We start from the raw sequence: 16,341 nt of genomic DNA on the forward strand, positions 1-16,341 counted from the left end.
CCAAAAATAAAAATGAAAAGGTCAGCCTTTATTAAGAAAAAAAATTTTAAATGGGGTGGGGCTGGGGGTGGGTGGGGGCCATGGCCTCTTGGCCTTGGGATAGCTCCGCCCTTGACACAAAGGCCGTTCCTAAAGATATTCGCTAATGTTAATATATATATTTGTCTCCCATTATATATAAAATTGTCCCATTTAAGATTACTCTAGGGTGGCCCTAACACTTTAGTTTCAAAAATATTTGTCAATCTGAAATCAATTCCTCCAACCATGATTGTTAATACGAGAATTTCTACATCAAGTCTAGTTTTTAAGTATCCAATGGTATCATTTCACATTAAGTCAAATGACTCTAAATTGATATAAGTCTACATTTGGAATTATTTTCTGAATGCCTTTGACTTGAAGTATAAGACTAGGGTTTAATTTGGGAGAATTATCTCTAAATCAATTTGCCACGTGGTCCAGTTTGTGGACCCACGTACTACTACATCGTTGATTATTATATCTTGCAATAGTCACTTGTGCTTTTTCGAAGGTAGACGCCCTCGACTGGGAGCACGTACCGCTTATGCGATGTTTTTTTCTTCCATTTATTTAGTGTGTGGTCTACATTTGAGTACTAATAAAATAATTCAAAAATAAGACTCCTAATGGGTTTTCATTCGTGTGCTCTACACAAAATATGTAATGAAGAAACGTTAGGCTGATTGGGGGGGGGGGTCCATAATTTGATAGAAGAAGGGCATTGGACTGTTGAGGAAAAGAAGAAATAATTGTCCCATGCAGCCTTATCCCAACATGTTTTCATTGAAAAGTTATTTTAATGTCTCAACCTCATACTACAATTTTAGTCAACCAACCATTACTCAAAGCAATGGGGCGGAACTATGATTTATTATAAGAAGTTCACACTGACCTTTCTACCTATTATCTTTATTTTGAATTTTTCTTCCAATAAATGGAGGTCAATAATGAATTTCAACTAGAAAGAAGGCTAGATGACCCCAAAAAAATGGCCTTTACTACCAAAAAAAATGAAAAAATGGAGGGTTGGGGGAGGGGGTCATGGCCTCCTGGCCTTGAGGTAGCTCCGGTGTTGACGCAAAGGCCCATACCTTAAGATGTGCGTAGGTTGGATCGATCACTTTAGTTTCAAAATTTTTTGTCAATCTGATATCAATTCCTCTGACAATGATTGTTAATATGAGAATTTATATATCAAAATTTAGTTTTCAAGTATCAAATGTTATCATTTCACATGAGACAAATGACACTAAATTGATGTTGAAATTAAGTTTGTTCTTAGAACATAGAATTGTGAAGCCTAGACCTTGCTAAAGGGTCTAAACAACTGTTTCTAAAGTGTGGTGGTTGGATCTACTTTCTGTCGAAAAAACAATATATTTGTGCTTGGTGGAAGGATTTACTCAGAATGATTAATGTGAGATGTTTTTTTTAGAAAAAAAGTTTTTTGATGTAAGTCTACATTGGAATTATTTTCTAAAAACCTTTGACTTTGAAATATAAAGTTAGGCTCTAGAAAAATTAGCTAAAAATCGTGAAAGATTTACTCTTAAAAAAAAGGCCAAATCAAGTTTAAGCTTTAGTTTGACACAGTCTTTTTTTTTTCTTCTTTCGAGTCATGCGAAAGTTATTGAGTTTAAATATTTCAAAGCAAATTACATACATATCCTCTAAAATTTAAAATTCTTATATTTATAATTTTTTAATATTTTTTTTCTTGAGAATTGGGTGTTTATTCTAAGTAAATTTAGGTATACCTCGACTACATCCAAATAAAGTTATATATAATTATTTAAAAATAAAGTAGGTAATTCACACCTGACCCAAGGAAAAAACCTAGATGGAAAAAATGTTTTAAAAATTTCTCACACATTGATGATGAGAACAAGTTGCTACTTAATTAAGTGGTTGTTTTGTCTTATTATGTGCCTTTTTATTTATTTATTTATTTATATTTACATAATACATATCCGTTTGGTGGGTTTCAAACATAACCTAACTCCATGACCCATAGATCCAATCCAGCAACAAGATCTTCTTTATCTTATAATCCACAAGAAGTTGGTCCATCTGATTAGCCGGGAGGGCCCACACTAGACAGACCACAATATCTTGATGTAAAAAGCTGTTTTTTGGTCTATGGGTTTGGTTTGAAGTTTCGATCGACCACTATCTGGATTCTGGGTTATAGGTTAGGAAGGCTCATTTCATGTTTTAATCCTTTTAATTTTTGATTTGTTCTAAATGTCGGGTTTGGACCAGACAGGGTGTGAAAAGGGAAAGGTTATATTCCATTTTCAACAATTCTAAGTCAACAACAAAATCTTGCCAAAAGATGTTGGGGTAAAATTGGAAATAAATAAATAAAAATTAACTCAAACTAAGAATGTTAGGAATAAAAGATTTGACTAATAAATTAGGTAATTCAAGAGCTAGCATTAGTATTATAAGGTAATTCGAGGTAAGGGTGTCAATTGTGTACCAAAATCATTCAATCATACCAAACCGTACAAAGATCTTGCATTGTTTAAAATTCAATACGATACGTGTTGAACTGAATTTCTTCGGTACGGTTCCAATTTTAGGTACTTATATCATCAATCTATACCTAAACCATACTGAATTGGTACTGCACCAAATTAGGGAATATAAATGTACTTTTACAATTAAAACACTTTACTTTAACCCTATACCTAATTCTCTGTTTTAGTTTTTCGTTTCGTTATTCACTCCTCTTCATAGATTTACTAGTTTTGTTTATGTTAATATCGTATTCTATCGATTGTTTGATCGCAATTTCATTAGGATCTTAATGGACTAATAACAAAAGTGGCATAGGTTCATTAGTACTAAAATTGTACTACACTAGATACTGTGTTTAAATTGTTTTTCCGCACTGATTTAATATCGAAACCATACCAAACCCTTTTTACAAATACCGAAACCGTCGTACCATATATAATTTTATGTACGATACGGTTATGATTTTTCAGTATTCCAAAATTAGTATCGTACAAAATCTGTACTGATTGACACCCTTAATTCGGGGGTGAGACTTGCAAATTTTCCTTAAGCACCGTTTGTTTGTAGAAGTAAGGTGAGAAAAAGAAATATATATGACCCATGTGTAGTGGGATGAAAAAAAACAATGAGCCAACCGAGAGTTCTTCTAGTGGTTGAAACCAACACCTCTTAGTGAAGGAGTTTTATGAGGCATATTAATATCCCATCCCTTGCATAATAAAGCCCCTTTGTTAAAAAAAAAAAAAAAAAGAAGAAATAAAAAGATATATTTATTTTTCTCACTCCACCTCAAAATACTTTTGTTTATTTTGTAGGAAACTTTCAGGAACAAGACAAGAAATCATTCAAAGAAGATGTTGATTTTAAATATATTTATAAATATATCTCTTAAGCAGTCCCATTACAAAATTAATTACAAAATATGGAGAACTTGATTAAGCTTTCACCTTCTTTATTTATAATTTTCATGTCCAGGAGATGAAGCATTGAATAGTTGACTATTTGGTCGATGGATGATTGGAGCCTAACCCTATCGTTTAGTAGTTTAATTAGTTCATTAATACAGATCCACCATGTATAGATTACACTACTAATGTGAATCTAACAAGTTAAAACTAAGAGGATATGGGGCCCACCACTTTCTACTTGACAAAGTGGCTTAACTAGTACTTAATCACTAGTTAATTGTTATTAGCCACACTTAATCAAAACTTTACAGTCCAAATGTGGGGCCCACGACTCATTAAAGACGCATGCTCCCCCTTCAAGTAGTACTGTAGTAGTAGTAGCACCAAGGTAAGGGCGGAAAGCGAAGGACACTTGTCAAACTCTGGTCTTCTCTTCTCTTCTCTTCTCTTCTCTTCGCTAACAACAAGTAATGGCATTTCTGCAATTCTCCTACAACTAGAAGGGCATATGCTTTTCTTTTTTTAATTTCCAAAAAAAGACAAAGAGCAGGTCTGTATAGAAAAAAGAGCGGGTCTTTAACGTTACCTGGCCAGCTTTAATATGAAAATTATAAAAATAAGTAAAAAGTAATAAAAAATAGAAAGCCTTTGCTTGTTTTTCGAAAATCTTTATTTCTTCATTATTTTTTCCATTAATGCTTATTTTTAAATTAATGAATTAATGAATATTTTATTCGGACTTGAACAATTTTCTTAATCAAATCGTATAATATTTTGGGTTTTTAATTTAAAATATTCGTTTAGCTCAAATCGCGGATTTTAAATATTAATTTTTATTTTCAGCTTTTTTGGACAGCTTTGAAAACCAGCTAGCGGTTTTTAAACCATGGAAAAGCAAGCAGTGAAGAAATTTGAAGTGAAGTAAGAATTTTTTTTTTTCTTCCTTTCTCTTTTCATTTGTTCTTGTGATTTCTAGTGCGATGCATGAGAAAAGAAAAATTGGTTTTTAATGTGATGAGAACGGCGCCATTAAAGTTATTTGTCTGCTCTAAATGGCGATAGTTCCGGTACAGGAGGAGTTTCTGTGACTGGGATTGAGTTTGACTGGAGAAGTCACAAGAGGATCTGCAGTACCTGAATTCGAAGTAGCTTTTTAGTTTTCATTTTTTTCTGGGTTGTAGATTTTGGGTTTTTTATTTTCACTTTCAAGTTTTTAGTTTTGCATTTTAAGTTATTTTCTGTGGATTTGAAAAAAAAAAAAAAATTTGATTTACAGTGTTGGTTTTGAGGTGTGAAGATTGCTCTTTAGAGTGTGAGCTCGTGATTTAGTTTATTTTTTGAATTTTGATGAGTGTTATTTAGGGTTTTCTAGTGAAATTTATGTATGGAAGGAAGGGAAGGTATGAATACTGGAATAGCAGTTATGGGGGCAGATGCTCCTCCCAACTTCCATGTCGCTGCAAGAACAGAGAATCCTAACTCAGTTGCTGCTGCTGCTGCAGCAGCAGCGCCACCAGCAGCAGCAGCAGTACCACCGCCTGCGACAGCAACAGCACCACCAGCAGTAGCAGTAACTTCAGTTGGAACACCACAAGTAAGCATGGCGTTGCCAGGAGCTACTCTGAAGAAGAAGCGAGGGAGACCTCGAAAATATGGACCTGATGGCTCAGTTTCGCTGGCATTATCGCCAATGCCGATTTCGACTTCGGCGCCACCAGCAACCACTGGCGGCGATTTTTCCGGTACCAACAAGCGGGGTAGAGCGCGGCCTAGTTTCTTCAAGCAACATCAGCAGCAGCAGAGAATGGAGGTGGAAAATATGGGTAAAGATTCCTGTTTCATATGGGTTTTGTTGCTCTATAATTAGATTAGATTAGATTATTTTTCTTAATTTAGCTTGTATATGCATTGGTAAACTTATGCTATACTATGGTGGATTGTATCTGGTTTATGTTGGGAACTAGTGGCTTATGCTTCACCACAACGTCTACATTTGGGGCTTGGATGTAACTTCTGTGATTGATGTGGGACCTTGCATGAGATGTCCCCCTTCAGATCTGAAAGGATAGCTGGTTCTGAAATTAGGTGGGGTTTCGTGGGGTTAATGAGGGAATCTTCCTATTCTGGCTAAGGTCCGCTACTTGCTTGCCTTTTTTTTGTGAAATTCGTTGTCAGGATAAGGGCCTTTGTGTTAGCAGAGAGTGGTCTTTTAAAATGTCAAAAGATGAGGATTTTGTGGCTTCCTAGAGTTCTCTGAATCTTTAAACCTGATTTACCTGCAGAAAATGGTGATCCATGGGACTCATGCTAAATTTATCCATGTTCTCTAAATGTGTTCCGGGGGGATTCCCTCAGTTTGGGCAGCATAGTAAAGTGATTAGTGTCTTTCTTTATCACATGCATTATGAGAGATTTAGGCGGTGAACTTCTTGACAGCGATTTATGGAAGATCTGTATTTGCAAGTGGTTTTGATATATTTTCCATGTTTTATCATCAAATCCATAATAAGCAGTCACTGGTGTGTTCCCCCCCCTCCTTTTGAATCTGTTGACATTAGGACAGACTCAATTAGTTCAATTTATTTAATATTTGTAGATGTGTGATCTCGGTGGCATATGTAATTCTGGACTCGTGATATAAAAGAATGTAGGTTTTAAATTTGAGTTGGCATCATCGAATCGGATAAAGTATCCTATCTTGAGTTTCTGACATAGTTGGTGTGCAGTTCCACATCTGAAGCCCGAAATTGGAATCCCCAAATGTAACTGTTCTGTTAGTTGGACCCCCCCCCAACTTATACGCAGTATGTTGGTTCGTATGTGTTTTCACATGGTACATAAGGTATCATTTAATGTTGCAAATATTAGTCTTCGTTGAATGTTTGTCTATTTTGGGTTATGATACTTTTGTATAGAGGCTGATAAGTCTAGGAAATGCATTATCAGAATGCTGGTTTAAAGGCTAAAGTCTTCTTACTTGTACTGGGTAGATAGGTTTCCCTTTCTATGAGTGATTTAATAACTATTCTTGCTCTTTGATTTGGCATAAATGGGTTCTCGAAGTGTTCCACATCAGACCAATTCTCTTGTTATGCTTTTTAGTTGTGATTAAGTGCTCATCATGGTAATGCAATCTTGTAGCGCATTACATGCAAAAGCAGAAAAACTTTCAGAGATGAACTTCTATTTATTTATATATTTTTTTTGCATGTCACCGTAGAAGTTGAAGTTGATGAGTTTGGTCTATTTGCTAAGAGATTAGATTCTGTATTCAAAATTTTAGGGGCATCTGAGAAATGCTTTGAGGCTTGATTCTGGTATGGTACCAAGGAAATTCGTGTCTCTTATCTTCAAAAGTTTACTCCTGAAATATGAATTACTTTACCTTTATTTTCACTTTTTTATTTTATATATCTTGTATAATAAAATAACATGGCTACAACAGCAAAACAGCCTTATCCCAACTAAACAGGGTCGGCTATGTTGATCGTTGCCCTCAAATTGACTATATTCAAGGTGAAACTTAATATGAGGTCTAGTCTTTGAATGCATTTCTTCACCACTTCTACTAGGGTCATTTTAGCTCTACCCTTGTCTCATATGTCTTGTTCTGTTGAATGTGGCATTACCATCTTAAATGACTTACTCATTGTTTATCATCTATTGGTCTTATTAGTTATTACCATATCAGCTTTAAGATGATCATTCCTTACTTCAGCTTTTCTGGTTTAGCCCTGCATCAATCTCAACATCCTCATCTCAACTGCACTGGCTTTATAGGCATGATACTCCTTTACTCCCCAAAGTTTAGCATCGGACATCAAGCTGGGTAGCATGAGTCTCCTATAACATTTTCCTTTAGGTTTAAAATGAATCCATCTATCGCACAGTGTTCTAGATGCACCTCTTCATTTTATCCATCCTGTTTAAATTGTCTATGAAACATATCCTTTGTATATCGTCTTCTTTAATTATGGTTGAACTCAGATACCTAAAAAATTAATCATCCTCTCGTGAATTTTCACCATCTCATTATTCCGGCCTAGTCTATCTAGTCTAGCTAAAAGTAACACATTGTGTACTCTATATTCTCTTTTAGGGTACAAGGGAGCTTCTACATATAAACAGAAAAAAAGGGGGGGGGAACTATTATGTATATCATCAGGGAGAGTCAAACTGGTGACCTCTTCACTAAGAAGTGTTGGTCAATTGGTTCAGTTATCTTAAAACCTTTTGATTACGACATTGATCTCTATAATACTAAGTTGTTGTTACTGTTGTCTCAACCACCAAAACAATAACATCACCAAGAAGCGTATTGAAAGCAACCACATTTTGAATATCCCTGATTAAATCAACCGTTATAAGTGCCATACATACACATATGAAGTTCTTATGTTAGTCACCCCACCAATTTCCTTTAAAATAGCCTCTTTTCCCCCCTTTTTTGTTGCTTCTGTATTTGTTCAAAATAATGTTTCCCGTGTCACGTACTTTCTTTTAGAACTAGATTTCATCTTTCTTCATATTTCCTTTTTGTCATTGGTTTTTGTTACTTATCGGAACATGTTATATACTTGTTATCTGTTTAAAGGCATTGTTACTCATCCTTACACTTCTTACCCTGAGGCTTAACTCTTTTGTTAGTGAACTACCTCATGTCTCCTCTTTTGGAGACATGGTTGTATGTTAGTTGTTAACTTGTTTGCATGACAAGTAACTTCCTGAAAATTCTAATATTTAGTATGGTTAAAAGTTTCACTTGGCAACAATTAATCATTTAACTCTGCCAGCCAAGACAATGTCAATTCCATTAATAAAAAATTGGCTTGTAAATTAAAGGCAGGATGCTTTCCCTGCTTGATTTAAATACATTATGTATGATCCTTTAATTGGAGACAAATGGTAATTCAGCTAGTCACATGTTGTTGTTTAAGACTTGGAGCGGACATGAAGTGTTACCTAGCCACCTTAAATCCATTGCTTGATTCATCAATACATTTTCTTCATTTTTTATGATGGACTTGGCTCAAATGTTCTCATTGAGTTGATTGTTATAAAATTTTTAGTGGGGCAGAAATATTTCAATTTGTGTTTCCTAATGTCGTTAAAGTTTTCATGCAGGTGAGTGGGTGTCATGCTCTGTTGGAGCAAATTTCACTCCTCATGTGATTACTGTTGCTACTGGTGAGGTATGTGCTCAGATGTAAATTGAGCTACTTATTGACACCTGATAGAATGATCCTACTATCCTAGATGGAGTTCTGAAATACATCCATCCATTTCATTCTCATTTCTCAGCTTTCTGAGTTGGTTCCCCCCCCTCCCCACTAAAATTAAAATAATTTTTTGCGGGATGGGTTGGCGTTGAAAATCAGAATGCTGGTTTCAGTATGAAGAGTCTATTCTTTAGAGTGATATTGCCCAAGTGATGTGGCAATGATTTGATAAAATGGCAACTAAGACGTTCATCTAGGTGTTGCTGGCTGTTGAGTAGTTACTTTCTCCTGATCGATAACACACCCAATGGGACTTTCAAGCACATTGACACATCATCCCAAGATGGTTGTAGTGTAACAAATATAATTCTGTCATATATTGAAGAAATTTATTGTTTCATAGTGAAAAAATATAGCAGTTCAATTGCAAACTTGTTCTATTTCACATAGAGGTTTAAAGGATCTTTTGAGACATTAATGGTTTACTTGGGTGTTCATTTCATTAATTGATTTACCACTTTGTTGTTTCAGGATGTTACAATGAAGATTATATCATTTTCTCAGCAAGGGCCTAGAGCCATTTGTATTCTTTCGGCAAATGGTGCAATTTCAAATGTTACTCTTCGTCAGCCTGATTCTTCTGGGGGTACATTGACATATGAGGTGCCATATTTATTATCCATGTTCTTGAAATGATATGTAATTTGTTTGGTAATTGTAATTATTCAAAGGACCAAGGTTCAAACATAGGGCTGCAACACGGCCGGGCTGGGCCGGGCTTTTGCAATCCCAAGCCTAGCCCTATATATTCTAATCTAAGCCCATTCCCGCCTTGACCTTAATTCAGGGCTAAGGATTATTGCCCTGACCCTAAGCCTTACAAGGCCAAGCCAAGCCCATTACCGCCCTGATCGGCCCTATCCTTGCCCCTATCTCTAGCCATGATTGGCCCTATACTTGGCCCTGGCCTTGACTCTTGAGTGGCCCTATCCTTGTCCCTGTTCCTAATTTATTGAGATCAAGCATCAGGTACAAAATTAGGGCCAGGATTAGGGCCATAATTAGGGCCAAAATCAGGGAAAAAATCATGGACGGGTCGGGACAGGCTCAGTGGGCCAAAGAGTAATCCCAAGCCCGCCCTCAAAATATTTTGGCCCTAACTCGCCCTCAAGCCCTATTCGGGCTCAGGGCGGACTTAGGGCGGGTCAGGGCTGTCAGGGCCAAACTTGCACCCCTAGTTGTTGTTCATCTAGTATGAGCAGACTCAACTTTATTCAACTCAACCTCATTGCAATTAAATGGGGTTGGATAAGTGGATCCCTTTGTTAGCTCAATTCAATGCCACATTCATTACAAGTTCTAATCTATGCATTTCTGTCTTCGCCACTCCTTTTAGGCTTGCATTTGTTTGCTAGAATAAAGGTGGGGTGGGAAAATTCTTGAAAAAAGTGTAAATTTCTTACTTTTCCTTTAAATCCCAAAATGGTAGATTGTTTGGTTGCTTGGAGTGGCAGCCCAACTTTCCCACCCCAAGCCATTTTAAAACCCCACATATTTGGTGGGACTTTGTGGGAAATTTGAAAAAAGTAAAAAGTGGGACTCACGACTATCACTTTTCCACAAAACCCTTTCCTTTCCTTTCCTTCTCCCTCACCCCACTACACATGGGATCCATATGTTTTTTTTTACCACCCCTTTTTTCCCACCCCACCTTTGCAAACAAACGTAGCCTTAGAGAGTTATTTTAGGCTTACTCCTTGGTCCTTTAGCTCCTTTGATCTAAATCAAATCATTCCTCTATCCTGAAGCACATCCACATTTCACGTAAATGATTTTCTCCTCAGTTATCATTTATTGAAGGAACTCCTGTATTAGCTATAATTTGTTCATTCCTAGCGGAGTATGATGTAGTTTTGTAAACTTTGTTTGCTTTACCATGTCTTTCAAGGTGACCCTACGTATTGTGGTTATATACTCTAGGAACATGGCACACTTTTTTTAACCTTTTTTGTAAAGGCATGAAATTTTCGGTGACTCATTAAGGCACCGTTTGTTTGTTGAATCTAAAATGGGGTTGGCAAAAGTTGGAAAAAGTTTGAAAAAGTAAATTTTTCCATGAAATCCCAAAGTATGGTAGTTCAATGGGATGGGAAAGAGGGCATACTTGTCTACTGATGTGGCATGTTACTTTTCCCACCCCATCCTTTTTTAAAGTCCCATTAAATAAGTGGGACTTTGCGAAAAAAATGTGGGACACAACAAAAGTGTGACCTACATTTGAATTTTTTTCACAAAATCCTTTCCTTTCCTATTCCCTCACCCCACTACATATGGGTTCCACATATTTATTTTTTCCACCCTTTTTTCCCACCCCATTTCTACAAACTGTGCCTAATTGAAAGTAGCTTTTAGTGTGTAACACTGAGATACCTTCAAATGTGAAATGTATTGAGACATAAATGATTATACCTCTCTTCACCTCTTTGTGGTGGCTTATTGAAGCTTATTCTAGAATAAAATTTATTTTACAAAGCATTTGGATGGTAAGGTTACAAGGACAATGTCCATGCTGCCCAATCTGACAAATATTTTCTGTTGTATTGCTTCATCCAAGGGCAGAACCAGGATTCAACATTGGGGGGGGGGGCAATAAAGAGAGTTTGGATTACCTCTCCGTTTGGGGAGCACTGATGCTTTTTCACCACACATATTGTGTGAGGTCCATGTGGGATCCACTGAGGGTACGACCTCAGAATTATTTTATCATATCCACACGTGGCCCCACAAATATTGTGAATATAGATAAACTATTGATAATAACATTTTTACCATTACAAAATACAAGTAAATTAAAGCATGAGGATTGCTAACAAAAAAAAAAAACTTCCAAAATCAACATTAAAAGAAAATGATTTCAACCATATATGGCTAGATGCAAACCAAACAATCATGATAATTAATTATCTTACAAATTATAGATATTCCATGCATAATGTTAAATCAAATAAAAAGAATAATAAAAAAATATATTTGAGAAAGAGAGACAATATGAAATTAAATAAAAATGATAACAAAAATCGAGAAAGAAAGAGAAAACATCAATGGTGAAAGAGAGAATACTTGATTGTGGACAAGATTTAGGAATAAACTCCAACGTTTAACTTTTCCAAGTTTTCCTTAAGTAGTGTGTGAGGAAAGAGGAGAGAGAAAATAGAGAAGGAAAGATGAGAGAATAAATAGGAATGGAAAGTGGAGAGAATAAATAGGGAAAAATTTTAGGGATTATGAGTTGGTTTCTAATTGAGAATTAACTGTTTCTTCTTCACAAGTAGAGTTTTAATTGTAACCATTGGATAACTATTGAGAATTACATTTATATCCATTTAGGGTTTTAATTGTAACCATTGAATAAATATTGAGAATGACATTGATATCCGTTATCTTTACATTTGAAAATTATTTCTAATATTGGGGGTGGGGCAAATAATGATATTTCACATGTGGAAAGAGAAAAAGAAGAAAAAAGGGAAATAAGCAAAATTTAAAAAAAAGGGGGGGGTCTATGTAGGTTCCCCTCTGGCTTCATCCATTTGGTTGGCACACTTCTCCAAAATCACACATTTCATAGCATTGCCCATAACATGCTTGCATCGCTATTTGAGTATTTTAACTTTGTCCAGAAATAGGGAATCCTGGATAAATTTAAAATATTGACAGTTTATGGAGATGCATGCCTCAGTTTCAAAATTATATTAAATAAGAAACTTCCAGATATGCTTGAACTAAATCTTCACATTGTTGTGATATGATTATGGAGGTCCTGTTGATGTCCAACTCCTTTGGGGCTATGCTCAGGGGCAGAGCTACATAGCCCCCCCCCTCTTGGATTTTTAATAATAATTTGCTTAGTTCCCTTATTTTCTCCTTTTTTTAATCTCTTTCCACATGTAAAATATCTTATTTGGCCCCTCCAATATTGGAAATAATTTTTAAAGGTAAAGATAACGGGTATAAATGTCATTTTCTATAATTATCTGACAATTACAATTAGAACCCTACTTTTAAGGAAGAAACAGTTAAATCCTAATTAGAAACAAAGTCATAATCTCTAAAATTTCTCCCTATTTATTCTCTCCTCTTTGTGTTCCTATTTATTCTGTCCTATTTCTTTCTCTATTTCTTCTCTCATCTTTCCTCACGCCTCACATGCGGCTTGGGAAAACTTGGAAAAGCTAAACATAGGAGTTTATTCCTAAGTCTTCTCCACAACTATTCTCTTTCTCTTTCTCGATTTTTTTACTTCTCTCTCTCTTTTTTTGGATTTTTTTGTTATCCTTTTTATTTGATTTTATGTTGTTTGTCTTTCTCAAAATTTTTATTTATTAATTCTTTTTATTTGATTTAATATTGTAAATGAAATATCTGTAATTTGTAAGATAACTAACTATCATAATTGGTTTGGTTTGCATCTAGCTTTCTACTATTGAAATCATGTGCTTTTTTTTCTTCCCTATTGTAATGTTGATTTTGTAAGATATTTTTTTGTTAGCGATCTTCTATGCTTTAATTTACCTATATTTTGTAAGGTTAAAAATGTCATTCTAAATAATTGACCTATATTTAATATGTGTGGGCCTACGTGTGCACATGATAAAATAAGTCAGAGGTGGGACCTCCAATGGGTCCCACACAGGCCTCATATAGTAGGTGTGATGAAAAAGCGTCAGTGCTCACTCGACGGGCAGGTGGTCCAGACCCTCATTATCTCCCCCCCTCCCCTTTTTGAATCCTAACTCTGCCCCTGGTTATAGTCATAACCAAATAAGTTATCTTGCCTAAGTAATCCTTGTTTCATTTTGAGTGAGAGGAACACAAGAAATATGTTTATTATCTAGCATGGGATTTATGTGGATGGCAACATAGATGGTTGTTAAATAAAGATATCTGAAGTATTTCAGAAAACATTAGAAATTCTAATTTAAGTCATCATAGTTGATGTCATGATATCTTTTGGATCTGTACTCGTCCAAAAGTAGTTGTCAGATTGACATGTTCAAGGAATAAGTCTTCCTATCATCTGCTTTTTGGACAATATGTTTGAAAATTCTAGTTGATGACATTTGGGCTAGGACAACCTTTAGATTTGTACCATCTGTTGCTTTTTTATTTTCCACATTCTATTATTTAGAACTAGCTATTATGGTTTCATATCTAGTTATTTGACTTATTTCCTAATATGTTGATGTTCTCTACTTAGCAGACCTGGGATCTATATGCGTTGCATTGATCAAATATTATGTATTTTAAAAGGGGAATACAGTATTCTGGGGAGGAGATTTAGTGAATGGAAATTAGAGAATTAATTGAATACTATTTCAAGCAGAACTAGAACATATCATTTGGAATAAAGTAAAATCTGAGTGCAATGCTGTGAATCATCCATGGTATTTTCTGTACTTGTCAATGATTTATGGCTTGAAGAAGTATCGATTGTCAGTCCAAGAGGTCAAAAAATCTAGAGTGCCTGAAATATGCATTATAAGATATCTATTTTTATTTTTTTTTAAAATTCTTGTCTATTCAGTTTCTGTCACAAATCTTGTTGAACTAATATATGGTTTTGCATGATATACAACCCACTCCCCACTGTTGAAACTTTCCCTTACTGTTTTTAAAGCACAATACATCTTATAAGTTTTGGTTAGCCCTTAGAACTCTTTCTGTAAACATTTCCAGTTTTCCTTTAATTGCACTTGATCCCAGCTATGACAAGCAATCTTTTGGTGTGGAGACTGTGTCTGTGTTAACCTCAGCCCCATGTGACGTGTTGTCGAAGTTCCTTACAGGGATTTAGTCCTTAAATACTGTATATGTAATATTTTGATTTGTTCTCATAACAGATTATTGAGTATCTCAAAAATTTTAAGGAGGTTCGGTTAGAAGATTAGGGAAAAGTTGGAAGGAGACACGACAAAGGTCTTCAGGATTTTCTTGAATTATGGGCACCTTGTTTGTGATTTCTCTTGTGATTCCGGTCGTATCTCTGGAAGGCAGCCCTAGATTCTTGTGGAGTAGTAGTTCCTTGGTTATCATGTGCTCCCCAATAATGGAGCAGTTTAAGCATCATAATAGATTTGACCTAGAACTCCCACACCTGGTGCAAGTTCTATCTTGGATTTCTCAGTTGTTTTGCTTATCTGGGTTGTGAAATGTTGCTAGCAACTTTGTTTCATGGGTGACTGCAGTTGAGTCTGTCTTGTGCTTTGGTGACTCTTGTTCCTGAAGCATTGAAAGACATGATTGGCTTGATATGTGACTATTTTGAGTCTCTAGTCCAGTTTTGGTTACCTGTTTATGACAATTTTGAAGTTTTCGTTTCTGATCCAGTTTGGAATATGAAACTCTATGCTTTGACCTGGCATCATATGTTGTAGCATCCTTGTATTTTGTTTTGATGCTACTACTTTGCTGACATTTCTCTGAGACAATGCCCATTTCTTGGTGCTGTTCTTTTAGGGTCGTTTTGAGATACTCTCCTTATCTGGATCATTCATGCCTTCCGAGACTGGAGGAACTAGGAGCAGGTCTGGTGGTATGAGTGTCTCATTGGCAAGTCCTGATGGCCGTGTTTTAGGGGGAGGAGTTGCTGGTCTACTGGTAGCTGCCAGCCCAATACAGGTAGACTATCTAAGCAAAATGCACTTCCTCTTGGGCACCTTATCTATCATTTTAGCTATTGATATTTTTATTTCCCTGATATTTATGATTCTATTAGGTTGTGGTGGGCAGCTTTTTGCCTAGCACTCAACAGGAACTAAAGCCTAAGAAGCACAAGACAGATCCTGCTTCTTCTGCTTCACCGAACGTTGCGATTCCTATTTCTAGTGCAGAAATGGAGGAGAGCTATGGCGGACAAGGACCGCGTTCTGCAACTCCTAAGTCTAATCTTGCTACTGGTTCTTCCTTCCGAGGAGACAACTGGGGACCTTTACACTCCATGCAGGACTCGCGGAATTCAACAACCGATATAAACATATCTTTACCTTCAGGATAATCAAAGGTCCCCCCCCCATCCTATTTAGTCACTGTGAGGTTCTGACTGGCCAGATTCAAACATTGATCTTGGTTGTGATACACAAAATTAACTACAATTGGAACCTTACATCCTGTTTTTGACTTGCTTGTAAACTCATTGAGAATTTATCGGATAGGAATTCTGATCAGTAGAGTGGTAGGTAGGCCTTAATCTGTAGCTGTTTGTGATCATGTATCATTTTGTTTTTCTTTTCGATTTTCAGTTTCCTTGTTAGAACATTTGATAGATTATTCAATGGATAGCTGTTGTTTGCCACTGTTCATTTTTTTTCAGGTCTCTATGGTTATCATTTGGTTTGGAATGAAATTAATGTTAGGATTAGGGCGATCAATCACACAATCAAATAGAAAACAAAGAAAGAAAAGGAGACACGGATTTTACCCTGGTTTACCTCAACGTGAGGTAATGTCCAGCATTAGGTTTTTCACTATATTCAATGTTTTATTACAAGAGAATATATTTATAAGTGCTTAGATTTAAGCCACAACTATTCATGGGTTCAAGTTCAAACTGTAAAGAAATTTAGAGTCTCACAGAAACATGGATCCCCTACAGGCTATGGAGGTGCTAT

General features: G+C 35.8%; 1 protein-coding gene across 1 annotated transcript; it reads left to right on the forward strand.

The window, feature by feature from the left end:
• Positions 1–4,319: 4,319 nt before the first annotated feature.
• AHL1 (AT-hook motif nuclear-localized protein 1) lies at positions 4,320–16,151 on the forward strand. Its single transcript, XM_089141997.1, has 5 exons — positions 4,320–5,278; positions 8,580–8,647; positions 9,206–9,337; positions 15,191–15,352; positions 15,450–16,151. Exons 1-5 carry the CDS (start codon positions 4,840–4,842, stop codon positions 15,726–15,728), a joined length of 1,080 nt encoding a protein of 359 aa, XP_088998123.1. The 5' UTR covers positions 4,320–4,839; the 3' UTR covers positions 15,729–16,151.
• The last annotated feature ends 190 nt before the right edge of the window (positions 16,152–16,341 follow it).

This window comes from Hakea prostrata, chromosome 1 (genome assembly GCF_041222555.1).
Source record: "Hakea prostrata isolate BN-2017 chromosome 1, UWA_Hpros_2, whole genome shotgun sequence".
Lineage (NCBI taxonomy): Eukaryota > Viridiplantae > Streptophyta > Magnoliopsida > Proteales > Proteaceae > Hakea > Hakea prostrata.

Bases quoted from the DNA above. Each gene is read 5' to 3' on its own strand.
- AHL1 (XM_089141997.1), top strand. From the start codon at position 4,840: ATGGAAGGAAGGGAAGGTATGAATACTGGAATAGCAGTTATGGGGGCA. The intron at 8,648-9,205 runs GTATGTGCTCAG...TTGTTGTTTCAG, and splicing joins TTACTGTTGCTACTGGTGAG to GATGTTACAATGAAGATTAT. The intron at 15,353-15,449 runs GTAGACTATCTA...TGATTCTATTAG, and splicing joins TAGCTGCCAGCCCAATACAG to GTTGTGGTGGGCAGCTTTTT.